At 37.4% G+C, this 19,646-nt stretch overlaps 1 protein-coding gene across 15 annotated transcripts in view; it reads right to left on the bottom strand.

Moving 5' to 3' along the window:
- The window catches only part of PARD3 (par-3 family cell polarity regulator), a 634,176-nt gene that overhangs the window by 268,134 nt on the left and 346,396 nt on the right, over positions 1–19,646 (bottom strand). For 10 of the 15 annotated variants that reach the window (XM_082847455.1, XM_082847464.1, XM_082847462.1 and 7 more), the window contains 5 exons: positions 10,692–10,817; positions 9,160–9,539; positions 5,147–5,286; positions 2,440–2,568; positions 69–107 (listed from right to left, as the gene is read on the bottom strand). In XM_082847455.1, coding sequence (XP_082703581.1) covers positions 69–107; positions 2,440–2,568; positions 5,147–5,286; positions 9,160–9,539; positions 10,692–10,817 — 814 coding nt within the window. The remainder of the gene's footprint in view (positions 1–68; positions 108–2,439; positions 2,569–5,146; positions 5,287–9,159; positions 9,540–10,691; positions 10,818–19,646) is intronic. The other 5 variants (XM_082847463.1, XM_082847467.1, XM_082847469.1 and 2 more) reach the window with 1 other exon arrangement.

Below are 19,646 nucleotides of genomic sequence, written 5' to 3'. Positions count from 1 at the left end.
ATTAGTAAGAAGTTAGTTCAATTTATCTTTCCAACATCTCTGCATCCTGCAAAAGACAAAGCTCTTACCGTTTCTTTTGGAATCTGCATCTGGCTTGGCTCTGCATTCTAGAAGAATTGAAGAAAAACATAAATACAGACTGACCAAAGCCATCTTCAACACACAGGGACACAAAGCTTTACTCTCAAGGAAAAATTGTTTGTTCTTAAAATCTACAAAATATATAGAGGGTGATTATAGTAATGGCTGATATATTACTCTGTCTTGCAAACTTTCACTGATGTGGTTATATTATCTTATGTGTGTGGGCGGGGTTGTTTAAAATTAAAAATTGTTCTAGATGTAAATTTTTACTTGCTCATTCACGGTATATCATGAATTTATTATTTGGAGGCAAACAAATCTCACGAAACTGCTTTTCTATTCCTGGCACTGTTTCTAATTTTGTTTTCTAATTTTCCCAACTAAGTCTAAATTATAAGGTATATTGTAATTTGATAGCTAGACCAGAGAATAACAGTCTGAACCACGAGCATCATACTTTACAATATTACACAGGTTATAAATGTGATTTTTTTTTTCATGTATTATAGAGTTGTTTTAATTAACAGATACAAGGTTGACTTATAAAAAAAAAAAAGGGCACCTATTGATAAAAGTATTTTGTTTTAGACACAGAATTTAAGCACAGACACCCCAAACAGAGGAAAAGAGCTCTGTTAATTGGATTGAAAGATCATTTTCAATGCACTCCTTTAAGTTTTCAGAATTTTCTTTCTTTTAAACCTTGAATAGCAGCTGCAACGTGAATAAACTGACGGCCTACTGGCTCACTCCTTAATGAAAAGCTCACAAGCAATAAATTAAATAACCAAGAGAAAAAAAAAAAAAGGAGGCAGCAGAAGGGGAAAACAGAAGCCTGGAAGATCAAAATTGGACCAGAAGAACTTGAATAACCTTAAGCTGGTCTGTGCTGGCACTAACTCGGGAACGGCTGTAAGAGCAGTGTTTAAGCTTTGGCAACCTAATAATGCCAACTATCACCCAGGCTCAGATACACTGAGGAAGGACTAAAGCTTTATCGCATCTAAAAGCTTCGTGTTTTTTTTAAATTTTTTTTTAACTGCTCATTTACAATTTAATAGAGACAACTCCAGATTTAGGATCAGGTGGCATTTAAAGCACAGAATTGGATAACAGTGGGGGGAAAATGGAAAACCAAATTTAAATTGAGAAATAATGCATTAAACATTTCTAAATAGAAATAAAGAAGTTTTCATCATTTCTCAAAATCTACTTAAAACACAAGTGTTCAGTTTTCAGCCCTATCACAATCTGAAATTTCCATGAAATCATAGTAAATTGTCAGTGTGTGTGTAACCAAGAGATGGGATATTCCCAAGACTAAAATCTGTTTTATAATAAAAGGAAATTTTTATTAACCATGACACATCCATACTTGAAGGATTAGCCTAAGAGAATTAGGGCAATCGGACAAATTTGGGAACTGCGTCCCTAAAACCACTCTAGTATATACGGATTCATTATTGTTTAGATAAAGCTAAAAGCTATCTGAAAGACAGGTCAAATGTCCTAAAATGACCCAACTAGAATCTGTTTTGAAATATTTAAAATACCACTTGTACTTGAAGTAAAACAAGTTTCCTACCACACCAAAACAAAAGATAAAGGTGATTCCTCCAATTATATTATTTCTACACATAAATGAAACCTACCACTTTTTGCAGAAAAACATTAAGAACTGTGTCGATTTAATATACAGATTTCGTTCACACAAATACTATGTAAATACTCCTATCTAATATTTAGATGCACTGACATATGTATAAAAAGTGAAATAAATAGTTTGCAAACAAATGCCTTTTCATTTCATTTATGTCATTCTAAATAATGTCTATGTTGGGAATTAATGGCCCTGGGGCTTATTGCAACTCAGGTCTTTTTACTTTCAATAAGAGTATTTAACTAAGGTCCTCTTTTTCATACAACAGTAAGCAAGCATCTTTATTTGGCTTAGCTACACGTACCATGAAAACTTGAAATATGAAAATTTGTCATATGTAGTGGAGAAGATGGCAAGCTTTCAACAACAGCCTCTGAAGTGACAGTTATGGAATAATCGACATCTCTGTATTCAATCAGTCCCTCTAAAAGCGTTCAGTAATAAACATTTGCTGTCCTAGAAAATATCCCTGCAATCTGATTTTCAAATACTCTTGCACTCAACATTGTGGATATCTGTTTCCAAAACAGAAGAAATATGAGGAAGGAATGCTTGTATTATGCTAAGGCTGAAAGATATATAAAATATAGACACTGCTTGGAAAATCTCTTAATAAACACTGGCCAGCAGGTCGCCAGCCCGGATCCCTGCCTCATGTGCATCAGAAACCTTTCATCTGCTCTGAATTTACACACCAGTTCCCTTGGGTGGAAGGCATCTTCTTGGCGAAAGACCAGAAGGCTCACGGTCCCTTCCATCTTGGTGCTTCTCAACAGCGAAACAACTTCCTCCTGGGATTTGCCTGCTAGATCAACTCCATTTACCTAAAACAGACAAAAAGTTTTCAGCTGCGATACTGGGCAAACAGATAACAAGAGACGAGACACACATTCTAGAACTGATCATGTCTGCCGTGGAACATGGTTCACTGCGTGGTACATTCTGCCCTGATCTGATAACCAGCAGGCTGCTGGGGCTAATAAAGAAATGCAGACCAGTTACCTAGAGGTGAGGCAGGAAGCAGTCAACCCTTCAGGTCTTACCAATAAACCAAAAGCACAGCCACTAGTGCATTAACAAGTAACCAGAGATACAAATATATCTACAACGCCAAGTTAACACAAAACGTCCTGGCTTTGAACTGGGATATCTTGATGCCCTTGTGCATCACAGATTTCCTTACACCAAAATAAAAAGATGCCACCCTTGCAGAAGATTGTAAAAACACACTAAAAATATTTTGGTAAAAACATTTTAGCTTTCACTGAAATTTTACAGAAAATTAGGATGATAACTTTTCAATCCCTAAAAAGCAAACACTGAAGAAGAATCTCTACTAAATAATATTTTTGGAGGGCTTGCAGTATTTCACTTCAAGATTTTTCAATGTTTTAAGAAAAAAAAATTTACCAGGGGGGAAAAAAAAAGAGAGAGAGAGAGAGATTTGAAAATACCACTTCCTGGGGAATCTCATCATTTTTTGTAGAAAGTAGAATATGACCAGCAAGCACTACATATTTAACAGGAATGAGAGTGGAAATTTCTTTTTCGAAGTATTCTATATTACTCTCTTTAGACAGAAATAGCATTTGTCTAAGGCAATTAAATATATCATTTAAATTGTAATATCAAAATTCCTGTAGTTTTAATGTTCTGGAACCTTTCCCCCACTGAAAACCTTCTTATATAGCTCAATGCATTACTATCAAGGGATTGTAGGAAATAGGTCAGTAATAATAGGTTCAAAGAAAGCAGAACTTTTCCAGATAATTTTTAAAAATTAGTCACTTGATACTTGATTTAAATATAGGCTTGCAAATATCCAGATACTCAGAAAACCTTTTTGCCCACAGAACTGCTGATATTGTAGAAATACAACCAAGGATACTAGAGAGGTAGGTTTAAAATACGCCTGAGAGCTACAGAAGATAAAGCCTAATCCTGAAGAGATACAGATCGCAGACCCTTCCATTCCTCAAAAAGAAAAGCAAAAGCCTCTGTGATGTGTCACAAGTAAAGTAATTACATGATGAAAGGGAGACACAAAAATAAAGCGGATTACCTTTAGCAAGGAAGAAGGGCGGGGCCCTGCAGGGAGAGAGGGCTAGGGAGGGGACAGGCTTTTTTATGATTTAGAGGCCAAAATAAGCTGATACACTTCCTAAATGAAACAAGCTACAGTTACAAACGGGGACTAACAGTACCCCACTTACAGCCCGAGGACAAGAGGCCCTTTCTGGAAACAATACCCTAAACACAATTTGTACTTAAACCTTCCCTTTTACTGGGCCTCTATCGCTCTCCCTTTAAAACATGGTGTCATGCAAACAAGACAAAGAGGAAAGAGGAAGACTGAAGGAATCTAGCCCCAAAATGTGGACACAGGAAAAAATCTGGAAGCTATTCCTTTGCTCCGTTACTTTTCAGTTAAGAAAAAAGGATAATGTCATAAAAATTTACTTTAACATTAGTGCTTGGTTTTTTTTCTTAATTTAAGTATAGTTGATTTACAATGTTGTGTAAACTTCTGCTGTACAGCCAAATGATTCAGTCATACATACACATACATTCTTTGTTTAAATATTCTTTCCCATTATGGTTTACCATGGGATACTGAATATAGTTCTCTGTGCTGTACAGGAGGACCTTGTTGTTTATCCATTCAATATATTTAACACTAGTACTTAAATGCTAGTTAATAATTATGAAACACAGTGCCTGCCGCTAAAAATACAGACTATGTTTTCTAAAGAAAACACTAGAAAAACCACTAACAAAGTATCCTCTTTCTCCATCTTTCCCCCCTTTATTTCTACATGCACAACATTCACACAAACTTCATACATAAGAAATTATGTATCTTCATGTATGTCAAAGATAGCTTCAAAGACCAATGAACCAAATGAAACCCATGAGGTACAGAAAGGAAATTTTGAAAGACTATTTCTTTTTTTTCCTGACATTTGATTTTTATGTCTCAATTCATTCTCCACGCTGACATTTCCAAACTTCCTTGTTCTTCTCATCAAGACACACTGTTTTCATTTACTTCATTTGTCTCTGCTCTGATTCCAGAGGAGATAACATTTCTATACTGCCAGACATAAATTTAAAGTCATCCAGAAATATAACCTAACAGACACTGTACTTACATAATGACAAATGTTATGTTATCTCATAAACCAAATGTCCAAGTAACTAAAAATTTATGAGTAAACTAAATGAAAAGACATTTCGCATCAAATAACACGGAGAAATGTAAAAGTGAAGCGGAAATACAATGTTTTAGGATGCATACTTCTGCTAAATTATATAATTTCATATTTTATGAAAATGTTCAAACGACTCTGACCCTTGAAAACGGAACTTTTCAAGAATCATGGAACATCTGAAGCCACTCACCTCTATGAGTCTATCTCCCGCCTTCAGTCGGCCATCTTGGATGGCAGCCCCTCGTGGGAGGATGTTTTTCACATAAATTGGAGCTGAGCCACCTATTGTCACATCCCGGGAAGTGATGCTGAATCCCAAACCTTCTGTACCTGAATATATAACAGAAAAAAAAAAGAGGTAAACAAAATGAGATATCTTGAATTTCACAAGTATATCATACATGAAGGATCTGTTATTATTCTCTACCTCAACTTGACATCTTGTAACTTTCACACTGACCTACCCATTTAATACTTTAAAAGTTGTAAGATTTTTCAACATAGACTAAATTATGGAAGGTTTAAATGGTATATATATCAAAATTCATTAGTCTAAGAAAAAACGGGAACCTAGTCAGACAGATGAAAATAATATACAAATATGCCTGTTGAATGTTTTTAAATTTGTCTAAATATTTGATTATGAAAATAAACAATTTCTCTATGCAAAAAACCTGTTAAAACCCATAGTATCTCAAGTATCAAGTACGACTGTGCAATAACGGTATCCAGATTTGAAGGGTAAGCAGTGAAGACAAGGAAGAGAACAAGTCCAGGGAGACGGAAAAGAAACAATGAAATGAGAAATGTTTCTAGACACAGATAAAAGAACCTCCCCAAACTGACAGGATGAACCATATTATCTTCGCCTAGTTCTCTTCTAGTTCACCTAAATCCTACCGTTTATATTTCTCAAAAAAAAAAAAAAAAAAAGGCAAATTACCCATCTGAGCTCATAGCTACCAAGTCTGAGGATCAACATATGATGTTTAAAGGTACTGAGTACTGAGTACTGAGTGTACTGAGGCGTTTACACTTGACTGTGCTAGTGTATAATTTCAATTCCAGGCTCTTTGGCAGCTTTCTCGACAGGCACCCTTACAAGCTCAATACAGTGAAAAGGGTTATGTCACTGAAACCAACATGCGGTGAGCCAGAATGAGGCAAGAAAAAATGTGAAGATAATGATAAATTTCTAATGAATCAACAGAATTTGTATAAGCCTTCCAATAATGATTCATTTCTACCCGAGCTTTTAAAAACTATACTAGGTTCCATTCCAGTTAAAGTGATCTGAGGACAAACACTTGCTCAATAAAGGAAGAATAAAGAGATATGTAAAGGTGAAAAATCTACAGAATTCATTAAGTTGATGCAGCACTCGCTAAAAAACTGTAAGTCAGGGTATGAATCTCTAAGTAAACAAATATGGGCAAATAAACATGAATAAAAATGTGGGTTAAAGAAGAAACAAAGTAGAAATGATGAAAACACAGTACATGTAACAAAAACCTACTGTAAATATTCTCAAATTCAAACAAAACATTCATTTACTTCAAGTCTGAAATCACTTTAATGTGCCTGGGCTGTTAATTTCTTAAGTCTTCTGTGAAGACTTGAACGGCATATTGTCTATATGAAATTCTCCTAATTATTCTGCTGGGACTTTTCCATACGTTTCTGTGCTTTCGTGAAACTCTAATGACTTGCAATAACATTTATTAAGGAAGAATTCTAAATTAGTCTCCTTTCGCAATATTAATTTCTATGAACTACAAAGACTGATTGTTATATGAAACAAAACACTATTAAAATATCAGCAATAACCCCTAAATCTGTACGCCAAAAGTTCAGGCAATGACCTTTCAAAGAAAGATAAATAGATATCAATTTTCATTTAGCAAAGCCAACAAAACATTTTGCACTGACTGAAATAGATCACTGACCTTCTCCTCTGACTTTATTAAAAAGCTAATTTCTACCAAAGAGCAGGGTACTTGAGAAGGCCAAAATGACAATAAATATTAAGAAATCATAATTACGGAAGCAGGTACATAGGGGCTCTTCTATTTCGACATGTTATATGACATAGTTCCAAAATTATGCCAAAGAATCATTATGACAAAGGCTTTCTTAGTCCTTAGCTTTGACCTCAGTTTATGAAGAGCTTCTGTCATTCAAATCGTGTCAGTTCACTCTGAACTGAATTTAAAGTTTAACACTGACAAACCCTACATTTTTGATGTACTTCATTAAAAAATGTTAAATGTAACCATAATAACTGGTAAAAACATTGCCTGTTAACTACAATGAAAACTTGTTCAACCTCATACAATCATTAAAACATCTCTATTTAGTACTAATCACAGACAATGAGCATTCTTTGTCACTTTTATTTATAGTGAACATTATTTTTTTATATTTGTAAGTACTGGCAGAATGCACAGGCAGTTTCCACCTTTTGCCATACATTCTCATAGTTAATAAATTAAAATCAGGCCAGATCTATGATGCTCTGAATCAGTTATATAACTCAAGGTCAGAAAAATGTTTAAAAGAAAACTATTATTTCTATTTTTATGTTGATTGAGCATAATCTTTCTAAATTAACTTCTGTAACATGTAATCATATATTTTTAAATGCTACCAAAATAAAACTATTGATTTCTGTATTCAAAAGAGTGATTCTTTTAATGGCAAATAAAATTTCACTTCATTTAAAAAGTTCATATTATATCATAAGGAGTTAACATATAGTAATTGTATGGAAAACTGTAATTAAACAATGAATATGCCTATATCAGAGTAAGAAGGCAAAGATATTTATGAACTAAAATCTTTATGACAATGGAAAATAGTCTTCCTTTTTGAAAGATCCCAAGCAGAATTTTATGTTTTATACAACTCTCTTTGTGTTTCTTGATATGCTTTTGCTTAAAAACCACGTCCTTTCATTTGAGTGTAGAAAAAGGAAGAAAGAGAATCTGATATTCCTCTCACTTACACATTAACAGGGCTAAAAGGGGTTTAAGCTGATGTGATTCTGTATCTGTAAGGGGTTTCAAAAGTGGAGTGAGGTTGTCAATTCCTGATCAGGTCAACCAAGTATTCGGAGCTTAAAAAGCCAGTAACCAGAAAGAAGGCATTTGTGGTTCACATAAAGTTCAATGAAAGAGTATGATTTAGAAAGGAAATAGGAATCTCAGAGTTTACAGAGTTGTAAACTCTACCCCGAATGGAAAGAAGAACGGTCTCAATGTCAGGACACGGAAAAGGTTCCAGTAAGAATCTGCTGCTGGTGGCCACATGACTTGAGGAAATCGCTCAGCCTCTCTGGTTCATTCCCAACTAACTGTAGGAGTTGGTGGAGCTCATAAAAGGAGAAATATTCTTTATAATGACACCAGTTTGAAGGACATGATTTAAAAATATATAAAAATGCTCAGCTAAAAGAGATGATTAATAGCAAAAGTATATCTCAGTGCCTCGAGGGGACGGTGACTGGGAATGAGAAAGTCAAACCTAGGAGCCTGATCTGAGTCATCAGGGAGGCCAGCACAGAAATGAACGCCTCCTGTACACAAGGATGCACTGTCTAAGGGCGGGGGATCCTTAAATAAACACACTGATGTAAGGCACAGGTAGTAAAGTACGAGCAAGGCCCATTCCGATTCCCCTTGTCACCTTGAGGAAGGGAAGAATGCGATATTCTGGAAGAGCAGGAGACAAGGGGCCAGTGGCCTTGCTTCTCAGCATTTCACCGGGAACCAACAGCTTCGAAGGAGTCAATCCCTTCCCGTTACCAAAGGACGGGCTGAACTGGAGGAAGGACTCCTAACGTCCTCTAGGGGGGCTGTATGTGGACATCAAGTGGGGCACTCAAAACAGTCAGAGTCTCCCTGTTGCTTTGGGTTTGATGGTAACATCCTGAAACCCATTTCCTTCGTTGCCAAAAATTTTACGGCAGTCGTAGCTGCTACTTTTTTCATAGAAACATAACGTTTAAGGCCTATCCTCTGATCTTCTACGTGTTAATTTTTATACAGCAAAGTGAATCTGAAAAGCATAAAGAAATACACAACTGTAAATGCTTTTTTAAAAAGATGTATCAGTTCTTAATAATGAGGTAAGACTCAGGACGCTTTGGGTTAGTTGGTTGATTTTGAAACTAAATTCTGTGAAAAACAGGAAGACAGGTCATACCTTTCTTAAGCTGGATGTTAAGCTTCTTGCCTACTTTTTTGGTGTTGTAACTACTGCTGGGACTGAACACGTGGTGTACGGCTGGGCCCGGAGCAGCGGGCGGCTTTCCCGAGGGCTGTGCGCTCTGAGGTAGGAGTCGGGGGTGAGGGTCCGCGTGCTCGGGCAGGGGGTTCGGCCGGGGCGCCCTCGGCAGAGCCTGCGGCCCTGCACTGTTCACACTCCTGTGATCCCCATGCTGGCTGTCGGGGCTGAAGCGGCTCGAATAGTAATTGCTCCTCTCGCTTTGGGACAGTTGTTCGTACTGCTCTTTATTGGCTGCGGGAACCACATGGAACCAAATGATGGAGGTCCGCATGGCTTGGCGAAACATATGTTGTGCTCTGGGTTTGAGAGAGAATGGAAACTTAGCAAATGAAGACTGGCAGACTCGAAGATGTTACGAGCTAGTTAAGTATACTCATTAAGCAACAAGGACGGACAGACTGGGTTGAAACTGAAAACAAAATTCTCATAACCCACTTATCAATCGGGTTTGCAAGCTCTGATAGCAGCAGGGCTGTGTCTCCAAATATAAATTTCTCATTCTCTAGATAAAAATGACAAAGTTATGTACAACTACAGGCACAATACCAGTATTTTGGTATGCCCTCCACAGAAGACCCTCCGCTGTAAATCATTCAGTCATACTGCAGTTTTAAGCACAACAGGTATTATCATTTCAATATTAAGAGAAATTAAATATAACCTCCGTTCTACAACATTATCCAATACGACTTTTAAAAGTCATAAAGTATTTCCTTACAAGGAGACCAGTCGAGTTTTTAAAGAAATATATTTATAAGTATACTTCGAAAACTTTAGAAAGTGACTATCCATTATTTATCAGAAAAATTAATTCAAGTTTGTGCACGCAAAAATCTCAGGAATGCCAATGCAGCTTCAGTAACTCAAAATGTTAAGAGCTGTTGGCCACTGTGCTATTCCAAGACCAGCCCAAGAAGCTACTCCATCTTATCTGGATCCCTAGGCAGGTCTTTAACCAAGTCCTTATGATTTCTGCTCATTTTTGCCTTATTTTATAGGAACTGGACAATTTTTATCTTTTTAATGGAGTAAGGGCTTGAGTCAGGATAAGGAAAATCTGAGTGGACACTGCAGGTCCAAGGAGCTTTGTCTTCCTATTTGTCACATTATATGTGACAAAGTTGGACGTGTGAGTTAAAAGTATAATAAAAACTAGCAACCTGATGGATTTTCCAAAAGGCGAGGAGGTGGCCAAACCGTAAAGCCTAAATTGGGCCCATAATATTTTAAGAAGTGCTGCGTCAGTCAGAGGGCATTTGGAAACATAGTCTAATGACAGTGATTACCTGGAGTTTGATGAAATTTTTAAAAGCTAGATAATGGCAGAAAATACTCCTCTCCAGCATGAAGGCAGAGACCACAGACATATGGTCTGAGGTACCCCAATCGCCCGCACTCTGTCACGCCTGATGCAGGGAAAGTGCAGCAATGAGGCAGCACACACTTACTGTTCAAATCTTCTATTTCGAAGGTCGCCATCATTAATCCTGACAATGCAATCATTCTCATGAAAAAGGTTTTCTTGTTCAGCTTTACCACCTTTCTCCAATCGTTTTACTAATAACCCCAGGGTTCTGGAACATTAAGAATGCAAATCATTACACATGTAATATTTCCACCGTGCACAATGCCCTACTGCTTTAATGGCGGGATTATACTTACAAAGACTGCCTAATAAAGGGGTGCCTTAAATTGCTATCCAGACATTTAAAAATAACGCCAACACAGAAATCACAACAGTATAAATGGTGTGTAGAAAGGGATCCTTTCAATAAATATAGGCAATCGTTTAAAGGGGTGCCTTAAATTGCTATCCAGACATTTAAAAATAACGCCAACACAGAAATCACAACAGTATAAATGGTGTGTAGAAAGGGATCCTTTCAATAAATATAGGCAATCGTTTCTGGCGTGTCAGTGTTACGCTTCTGCAACGAATTGTACCCTTCTCTCTATGCTTAAAAATGCTCCCGGCAGAGCTGGCCCCATGGCTCCTGGCCGTGGCGGTGGGCAGCATGGACGAGCATGGGCTGCGAGCAGCTCTGGCAGATTTCTGTTTTAAGCTAGCTGGTACAGTGCTGATGGCAGCCCCACCTTTCCATGAAAGGAAAGGTAACAAGGAGAGGCCAACCTGGACATGAGATGGAAAATTGGGAAGATTCCAAAAACAGAAGAGTTTCCATTCTTGGCATCTGAATTTGGTAATGCCTCATGTTCTGAATTTCAAAACTTCTTAGGTCTCCCAAAAGTAAGTAAGTTGTTGCCATTATTCCCATCAGAAGAAAACAGAAAGCCGGCGACAGGTTCCAATAATGCCCGTCACCATTCACCCCTCCATGTGGACTCAAATTTCAAGTCAAAAGAAAAGCCCAAATGAACTTTTAGAGACCAAGATGGAGAAGAAAAAAAAAATTATCACAAATGTACTTGGTCTAGAGCACTAACTCCTTGACGGACAGGATGGACATTCTTTATACCCTGGGACAAATAACAAACACTATATATGAACACAGCTTGATACGAAATAGGAATCTCCACCTAGTTCTGATGCTCTGACTTAATTGACGGTTAGCATATAATCTGTATTATGATGTTAAAATTTTTATGAACTTATTTTTGGCTTGTCCCAAGCTTGCATTTTCTTTCATAATCCTAATATTTAGAGACAAAAAAAAAATGCCCATACAGAAACTAGCATTTAGGGGACTTCCCTGGCGGTCCAGCGGTTAAGACTCTGTGCTTCCAATGCAGAAGGTTCGGGTTCAACCCCTGGTCAGGGAACTAAGATCCCACACGCCGCACAATGCGGCCAAAAAATTAAAAAAAAAAAAAGCCGCCAGCATTTAGAATCCTGAATAAATTAAAGTTGAAGATACCATCATTTCCAATCGCCTGTCTGTATTTTCCAATGGAGTACAATTTGCAGTACCCTGTATATGCTTTCCAGTAGGAAGATGCTCCAATAGATAGCGTCCTTCTTCTTTTAAACCTTTGCAGTAATCGTTGTTGTTGATCGCGCTCCCCTGCTACTGTTACTTGTACACACACCTTATCGCTACTGTTGCACTGTGAGCTCCTGGAAGGTGGGGAAGGTGGGACTCAGCAATACGTGCTCCAGCACTCAGCTCATAGTAAGGTCTTGACAAATGACAACTGAATGAATGGGTGCTTGAGTTTAGCTGAAGCAAACAAGTCTCCTATTTCTAATAAGCTTTTTGCAAAATAGAATAAGTGAAATAAAATCCAGATTCGGATCCTTTTTTTCATGACGGTGTCACTTATACCAAATATAGGACTGAGCTGAAATGAACTGAATTAAAGCAAAGGTCCTTTTTTTTTTTTTGCTTGTTATTTTGCAGTTTAACCTTCTTTCTTTCATAAACATTTACTGAGTCACTGCTTAACTTCATTCTAATCTTTATTATTAAATATAATAAACAGGCATGGTGTCTTACTATGGTTAAGCACACCTACCTACAAGAGTAAGAGGAGCTAACATTTAAATTGCCTTTTGTCATGTTACTATTTGGGGATTAGCACCTACTAGTGTAAGAGTCTAAGAAGCTTGGTGACTAATGAAAAAAATATGATGTAGGTTATTTTTAGTTACTTGCCACCGTATATTGGAACCACTGATAAATAAATATAAAAATTCTCTCAGCTCAAAGACAAGAAAAAGTACACTGACACAGCAGCATGAGCAACTTAACTGTCTGAGCTCCTACTTGACAGGAAGCAATCTCTTAATGTGCCACACCAATAATTAAGTGACCACTAAAATGTCACCAAGCCCACAATCTATCTCCCCAAGCTTCCCTACTGTTCGTTTGTCTCTATGGGCGACTGAACAAAGTGTTCTATCAAAAGCATCCTATCATTAAGATATACCTATGACTCTGTTGAATGGGACAAAATAATTAGAGAAATCAAATTAAATCACAGTTGTTGGTAATAGTGGAACCAGAAGAAGACATTGGGCCACTTCGCCATCCAAGCAGCCATGTGAGAGCACAGGGGAAGGCAAAGATGACTTGGCCACCCGTGGGCAGTCTTAACAGAGCCACAGCTTGGTACCACACCTGTTGCTAAAAGCTGCCTCTGCAGACCGACAGGGCTTCTTTCAAGTTGATGTATTCAGCCCCTGAGTAAAAATATGCCCTACCAAGAGTCACTCCAGTTAATTAATTAGTTTTTAATTGGTGAGATCGTGAGTGATTTCTCAATATGGTTACAACATTTCTGTGATCTAAAGTGACTGAAAATTATTATGCCTTTATGTATTCTGAAATGTTTTGTGTATTCCAAAATAGTCCACAGAATATTCTTAGAGAAATAGAGAGAGACAGACTATGTTTAATGGAAATTACTTAGCAGGTAACTAGTACCAGTCATTTGTTCAAATTTATACATTTATCTCCAACAGAACCTTTCAGTATCTATGACAATTTGAAATAATATAACTTGGAAATCTGTAATTTAATTCAACAGAAGTGGCATTAATATTTTTCAGATGAATAGGTCTATAGATTTATATTCATCTAGGTAATCATTTTCCTTTTCTTAAATCTACTTTTTTTCCCATGGGAATCATTCTACAATAATAATCCACAGTAAAAAGGCCTGACATGCTTCATTCACTGAATGATTTGTCTTTCTACACAAGCCCTCATATATGGCCAAATGCATGAGTAATCCTAACATACAGTAAAAATGTTACAAATCATAAACAAATACGCTATCGCATTTACATGAGATATTGCAGACATTTATTAAATGAGGTTTTAGAATCCAACGTTGTAAAAGTAGTTGCAAAAACCTCAGAATCCTCTTTCTCAGCACTAGAGGCTCGGGAGCTGATGGGGGTGGGCTGGGGGGGACGGGTAGAGGAGCAGAAGGGGAAGAATTTCACCCTGACTGACACAGCAAGTGATCAGGGAATCAACGGAACAGACTGAATTAAGGAGAACTTAGTAGCCTGCTGATTTCTAAGTACTTGACCACACTATTAGAATCACCCTCTCCAAAAGAATGGATTAATTTAAAAGGAAAATGGTACAATCTGCAAAATTATCTCATTTGCTTCACTAGGTGAAAGTGATTACAAAAGGAATGGGGATGAACTATCAAAAAAACTTTACAGGAAAATTGAACTGATAACATAACAGCCAGACTGAGAATGAAGAGGGCCCTCTGAAGGGAAATCAACGGCAAGTAATAACAGAGACTTTCATCTTCCTGAAAAACGTGTGTGTGCCAGCAGTTACATCTCCACACCCGCCACCGCCCCGGGAAAGGCGACTCGGATAGCACAATTAGAAACAAATTTTAGGGATCTATACTGCAAATTCAACCAGCAACTAGAATTCCTTCTAAAGGAATAAAGAAATGAGTACCGATGGTGTTGTGGTTCCCATAACACTCTTATTAGAGAAAATAATTGAAGGTCATAAAGGTCAGAGCATTTTGGCACGTCGCTCTACCGGAGTGGACGATGGATTTTCTTCTTGGCAGTTAGTACCAGAATTCCTTACTAGGGCAACCACTTTCCATCAGAAGAAGAAGCCACTTTGCGAAAAATAGGAGAGGGGAGCAGGAGAAGAGGAGTTGGGGGAGGGGTGGAAGCTCTGCTTGTGGGGAACAGTCCAGGGGCAGAAGCACCAGCCTGGCTGTGCTGGCTGGCACAGGAGAACGAGCAGGTGTATTATTAGCATAGCAGGGAGGGCGGCTCTGTGAAGCCATGGCTACAGGGCTCAGGGGTACAGGGGACAGACCTCTTCACCTCCTGCGTGAATCTAATGTGAACCCGACTTGGCAAGATGCTTTCTGAACGAGGGGATTTCTTCTGGTAAATCGTAAACGTCCCCAGATCTACTCCTCTCCCCTGGTCCTTCTACCTTTTCAAAAATTTAGGGAAAAAAATACTATGTCCACTATGAACAAATCCCACTTCTGAATCATTTTCCTAAAAGAAAAACTAAGTAAATACACACATTTCTTTGAAGTCTTTCATCATGGCTTTTGTACCATGTTCCTTAACCCCCAAAGAGGGCAAAGAAGAAGAATACAGCCCCAGAGAGCAAGCCATTGAAAGGCGGCATCTCTGTACATGATTTTGGATGCATAATTAGGAATTTAACTGCTTAGATTATATTAAGGATTGCACCACTACATTTTTACAAGGTTCATTAGCCTAATTATACACTTAATTAAAACAAACTCAGTCACACATGTTAACATTTTCAATTCTAAGTATAAATTACAGCCAATGATAAAACTGAAAATAAGTAACAAATGTTTTATTGACATCTAAATTGGCTGAGCAAGTCTGAGTTTTGCTTTGATAATGGGAACTCCCACAACTGCCACCCAGCTGTATGGAAATGATCATAATTCATCTTAATAAAATCTGACAGAGTATAAACACCACAACTACAGTGAAGGCAGAGGAGGCATGCGCAGAATGGGCTCGCATCAGCAAGACCCTCTCACCTCACTGAGTACGAAACAGGGGGCTGGCAATGACCTATATTCTATCCCTCAGAACCACAGCCAGAATGCCAACTTAATATAACATCCTGACTTTCTTTTTTTTAATCTTTAGTGGATGAGATAAAGTAGACCCAAAAATGGTAAAGTAAAAGTAGAGAATTCCTTTAGATTAGGGCAGAAATGATAGGCATCGTGCTACTACATTTAAAGAAGCAAGATTTATCTAAATGTAAAATACAACTTTCCTCTCTAAAACAAATGCATTTAGCATGTCCCTTTATTAGAACAAAGCAAGTCTGCAACTGAGAATGCACAACCTAAGACTTACAGACGAAAGGCTACAGATTCAGTAAAGTTAAATTGTGTTTCTTGGAAAATACTGAAATTAAAATCAAGTACACAGAGTTCAGGTGCATTTTTATTCTCTTAAAAATGAACAGTCAACTTTAAAACTCTACAGTGAACTGAAATACGGTATACAAGCCTTGGATAAATCTCTTCTTAACACCTGAGTCGTTTCCATGAAATTCAAACTGGCTGTAATTCTTTATTAACAGATACACCCAACTAACTAACTGTGTACTGGGATTTTCAAATTTATGATATAAGAGTAAATTCTCATCTCACATTCATGATAGAAGAGATCGTTTTCTACTGTTACAAAGACTCATCAGCACTTGCCTACACAACCAGAACTCGCAGCATTTGGAGGAAATTTTAACGGCACATCACAGGAACATAAGTGGAAGGTGAAATAGCATTCTTCTTAGCTGCCACTGCCACGTACCTCACTAGAAGTATTTTACATGTATTTTATAAGTACATGTATTTTCATATTTTAACCAGACAAAGTCACAGGAGTGTCCCAGCCCTCAGATGTGAAGACCGAGGCTAAGTGAAGCTAACTTGCCCAGACCACACTTCCTAAAAAGACAGAGCCAGATTCTGTCCCAGGCATCTCTGGCCTCAAAACATGGGTGATTCCTAACAACCCCTCTGCCAATAACATGAAGACTCAGCATGTGGTCCAGGCTGTCACTGACTGCCGCAAAGAGGGAAGACAGCACAGCTCACTGGAAATTCTGGAAAAAGATGAACTGTCTGTTTTTGATGTTATAGAGCAAAAGATAATAAAATAAAGGTTAGATGAGCTAAGAGTTATAACTAACATTATTTATAACCCATGTAAATATTAATCAGAGTAGCCAAGTTCACAGATTTTCACTGAATCATTAAGTAGAGGAGTATGCTTTTTCTTAAGACCTTCCAAAGATGTTTGCTAACTACTCTTGTATACAGAATAGTTAAAAACTTTATAAACACTTCAGTTTTTATTTGAGGAAAATTGTTCAATATGTGCATCTACAACACAGAAAACAAACATTTATATTTCACTCCTTTTCTATATTAATCTGATCACAGGAATATATATTTTCCAACAGGGTCACTTTTATTTCAACTCCAAAACCTAAACATTTAAAATATTCCTCTGGGGATGTGACTTTTTTTAGCTTTACGTGGCAGAATTTATGGATAGTAATACAAGTAAGAAAATAAGTCCAGGAAAAAAGTCATGAAAAGAAACAATATGGCAATCGAAAGGTTTGGTATTGACCCTTCACCTGATACTCTATCAAACTGAAGATAAATGGCTGAAAAAAATCATTTGGGATACAACTCAAAATTAATCAGACAAATCAAACGATGGCATATCTGTAAGAAGAAAGTCGAGAGCAATTAATAAGTAAGGCAGTTGGCAGCAGGAGGCAGCAGCAGAAAGCTTAAAACACGCAGACCCACACACATACACACTCCTTCTTACCAAGGACTGTTTTCCTAATTAAAAGACTTTAGATTTTTCCTCAGGTCTCATGGTTGACAATCAGATATTGGGAAGAAGTAATCTGTGGGTGCCTATTACTAACTGGAGGATGTTAAATGCGGTTGATTTTTTCTATTTCCCTTCCTCCTGGGAATTTGTTAGAATTAGTAGGGTGCAATGATGGGAAATAATATACGGTTACAATAAAGAGGCTTTCTCATCAACCAAGTAGGTGGAAATAAAATTCTGGACTCTGGCCCCCAAAACAATATGAATAGGAAACATAGAAGAAGGAATTTTAGATATGAAAAATAATAGAATGTAAACTCCATGATGGCAGGCATTTTTTATTTGTCTGCTTCTCTAGAGCAGAGCTGGCAAATTACGGGCCATGAGCCAAACTCTGACCTGCCACGTGTTTTTGCAAATGAAGCTTTTCTGGAATACGGCCAGGCTTGTTGGGTTATCCATGTCTATGGCTGCTTTCACGCTACAATGACAGAATTGAATACTTGCAGCAGAAACTTGGTGGCCCACAGTGCCCAAAATACTAACTATCTGACCCTTTACAGAGAGTTTGCCTAGAACCAAGAGTGGTGCCTAGGAGACACCAGATCTTTAAAAACAAACAGACAACAACAACAACAAAACACTTGCTTAATAAAATAAACAAACATACAATTACTATTTGCATAAGAAAAAGCACAGCGAAAGAAAATTCCAAGGGCCACAGGGCTAAGAATAAAGAATGTATATAATGGGAAAAGGCCCATTACAGAAAAGGCACGGAGAGGCAGGCTGCACTTTTTTAAGAATAATATGCTTTAGCCATACGTGTTCCCAGAGGGAAAAAGACTAAGAATATTCACTGTAAGTTAGACTGGGAGTCCAAGTAGAGGAATAATAGTTATTTTTTAAAATAACACAACGATTATTTCTCGAAAACCTTCAACAATTTCTCTGTTATTTACTGAATGAAGTCTCAGAGGCCATTCACAAAGTGCTTTCTAACCATCTCTCCAGTGTTATCTTCCCCAATACACTCAGTTTCAAATCATTGACTCATTATTTCTCAGCAAATCACACAAATTTGTATGGAGCATCTTCCCTTCATATGTTCTTCCTAGAAAGACTATCTTTCCGGAATATCACTAGCATAAGTCCTATATTTCCTTTAAAGAACAGATCAAGTTCTACTGCTTCATAACATCCAATAGTCAATAGCCCTACTTCCTCTAAACCTTGTGGCACATGTGCACTGAGTTCTTTAGACACATAGTATAGATCTTTTTATATACATATTTCTCAATTAGACCTTACATCCCTTAAAACTAAATACAAAACCTTATTTCATAAGCCCAGCCCCTATTTCAGAATATACTTTTATATTTTGCTTTCTAAATACTTAACATTATAACATAATCGTATTCCTAAGTAATTAGAAAGGCTCAGGAAAACTCATTAACATCAAGGCAGGATACATTCTTATTGTTTTGTTTCTAATACAGCAATGCAGAGCTAATAGGGATCATCACAGTAAGCGTCAGTGAGCAATACCGTTGGGCTAGGTCCTAGAAATATAAAAAAATATAACATGAAACATGGTTTTTCTGCCAAAGGAAATGACAATTACTTGGCATAGCTTTCCTGAAAACAGTAGCACTTGTGATTTAAATAAGGAGGTTACGTTTGACATTTAAATCAGGAGGAAATGAAATTACATGTGTGAAGTGAAAATCAATTTCAAGGTAACAAAACTGTGAATAAAGAGTTCTGGGTGGGGATCAGTTAACTTTATATTTTTGAATAAAATACAAGATGATGACTAGAGAAAAACAGAGCATCAAGGGGAGACAGCACAGGGACTTCCCTAGCAGTCCAGTGGTTAAGACTTCGCCTTCCAATGCAGGGGGTGTGGGTTCGATCCCTGGTCGGGGAGCTAAGATCCCACATGCCTCTCACCCAAAAACTAAAAAAGAAAAAAAAAAAAAAAGCCAGAAGCAATATTGTAACATATTTAATAGAGACTTTAAAAATGGTCCATATCAAAAAAAAATCTTAAATAAAAAGGGGGGAGGGGGGAGACAGCACA

Source organism: Leucopleurus acutus, assembly GCF_964270905.1.
Source record: "Leucopleurus acutus genome assembly, chromosome: 1".
NCBI classification, from domain to species: Eukaryota; Metazoa; Chordata; class Mammalia; order Artiodactyla; family Delphinidae; genus Leucopleurus; species Leucopleurus acutus.
Note: the sequence above shows the minus strand (reverse complement) of the source record. Positions and strands in the feature narration are given on the sequence as shown.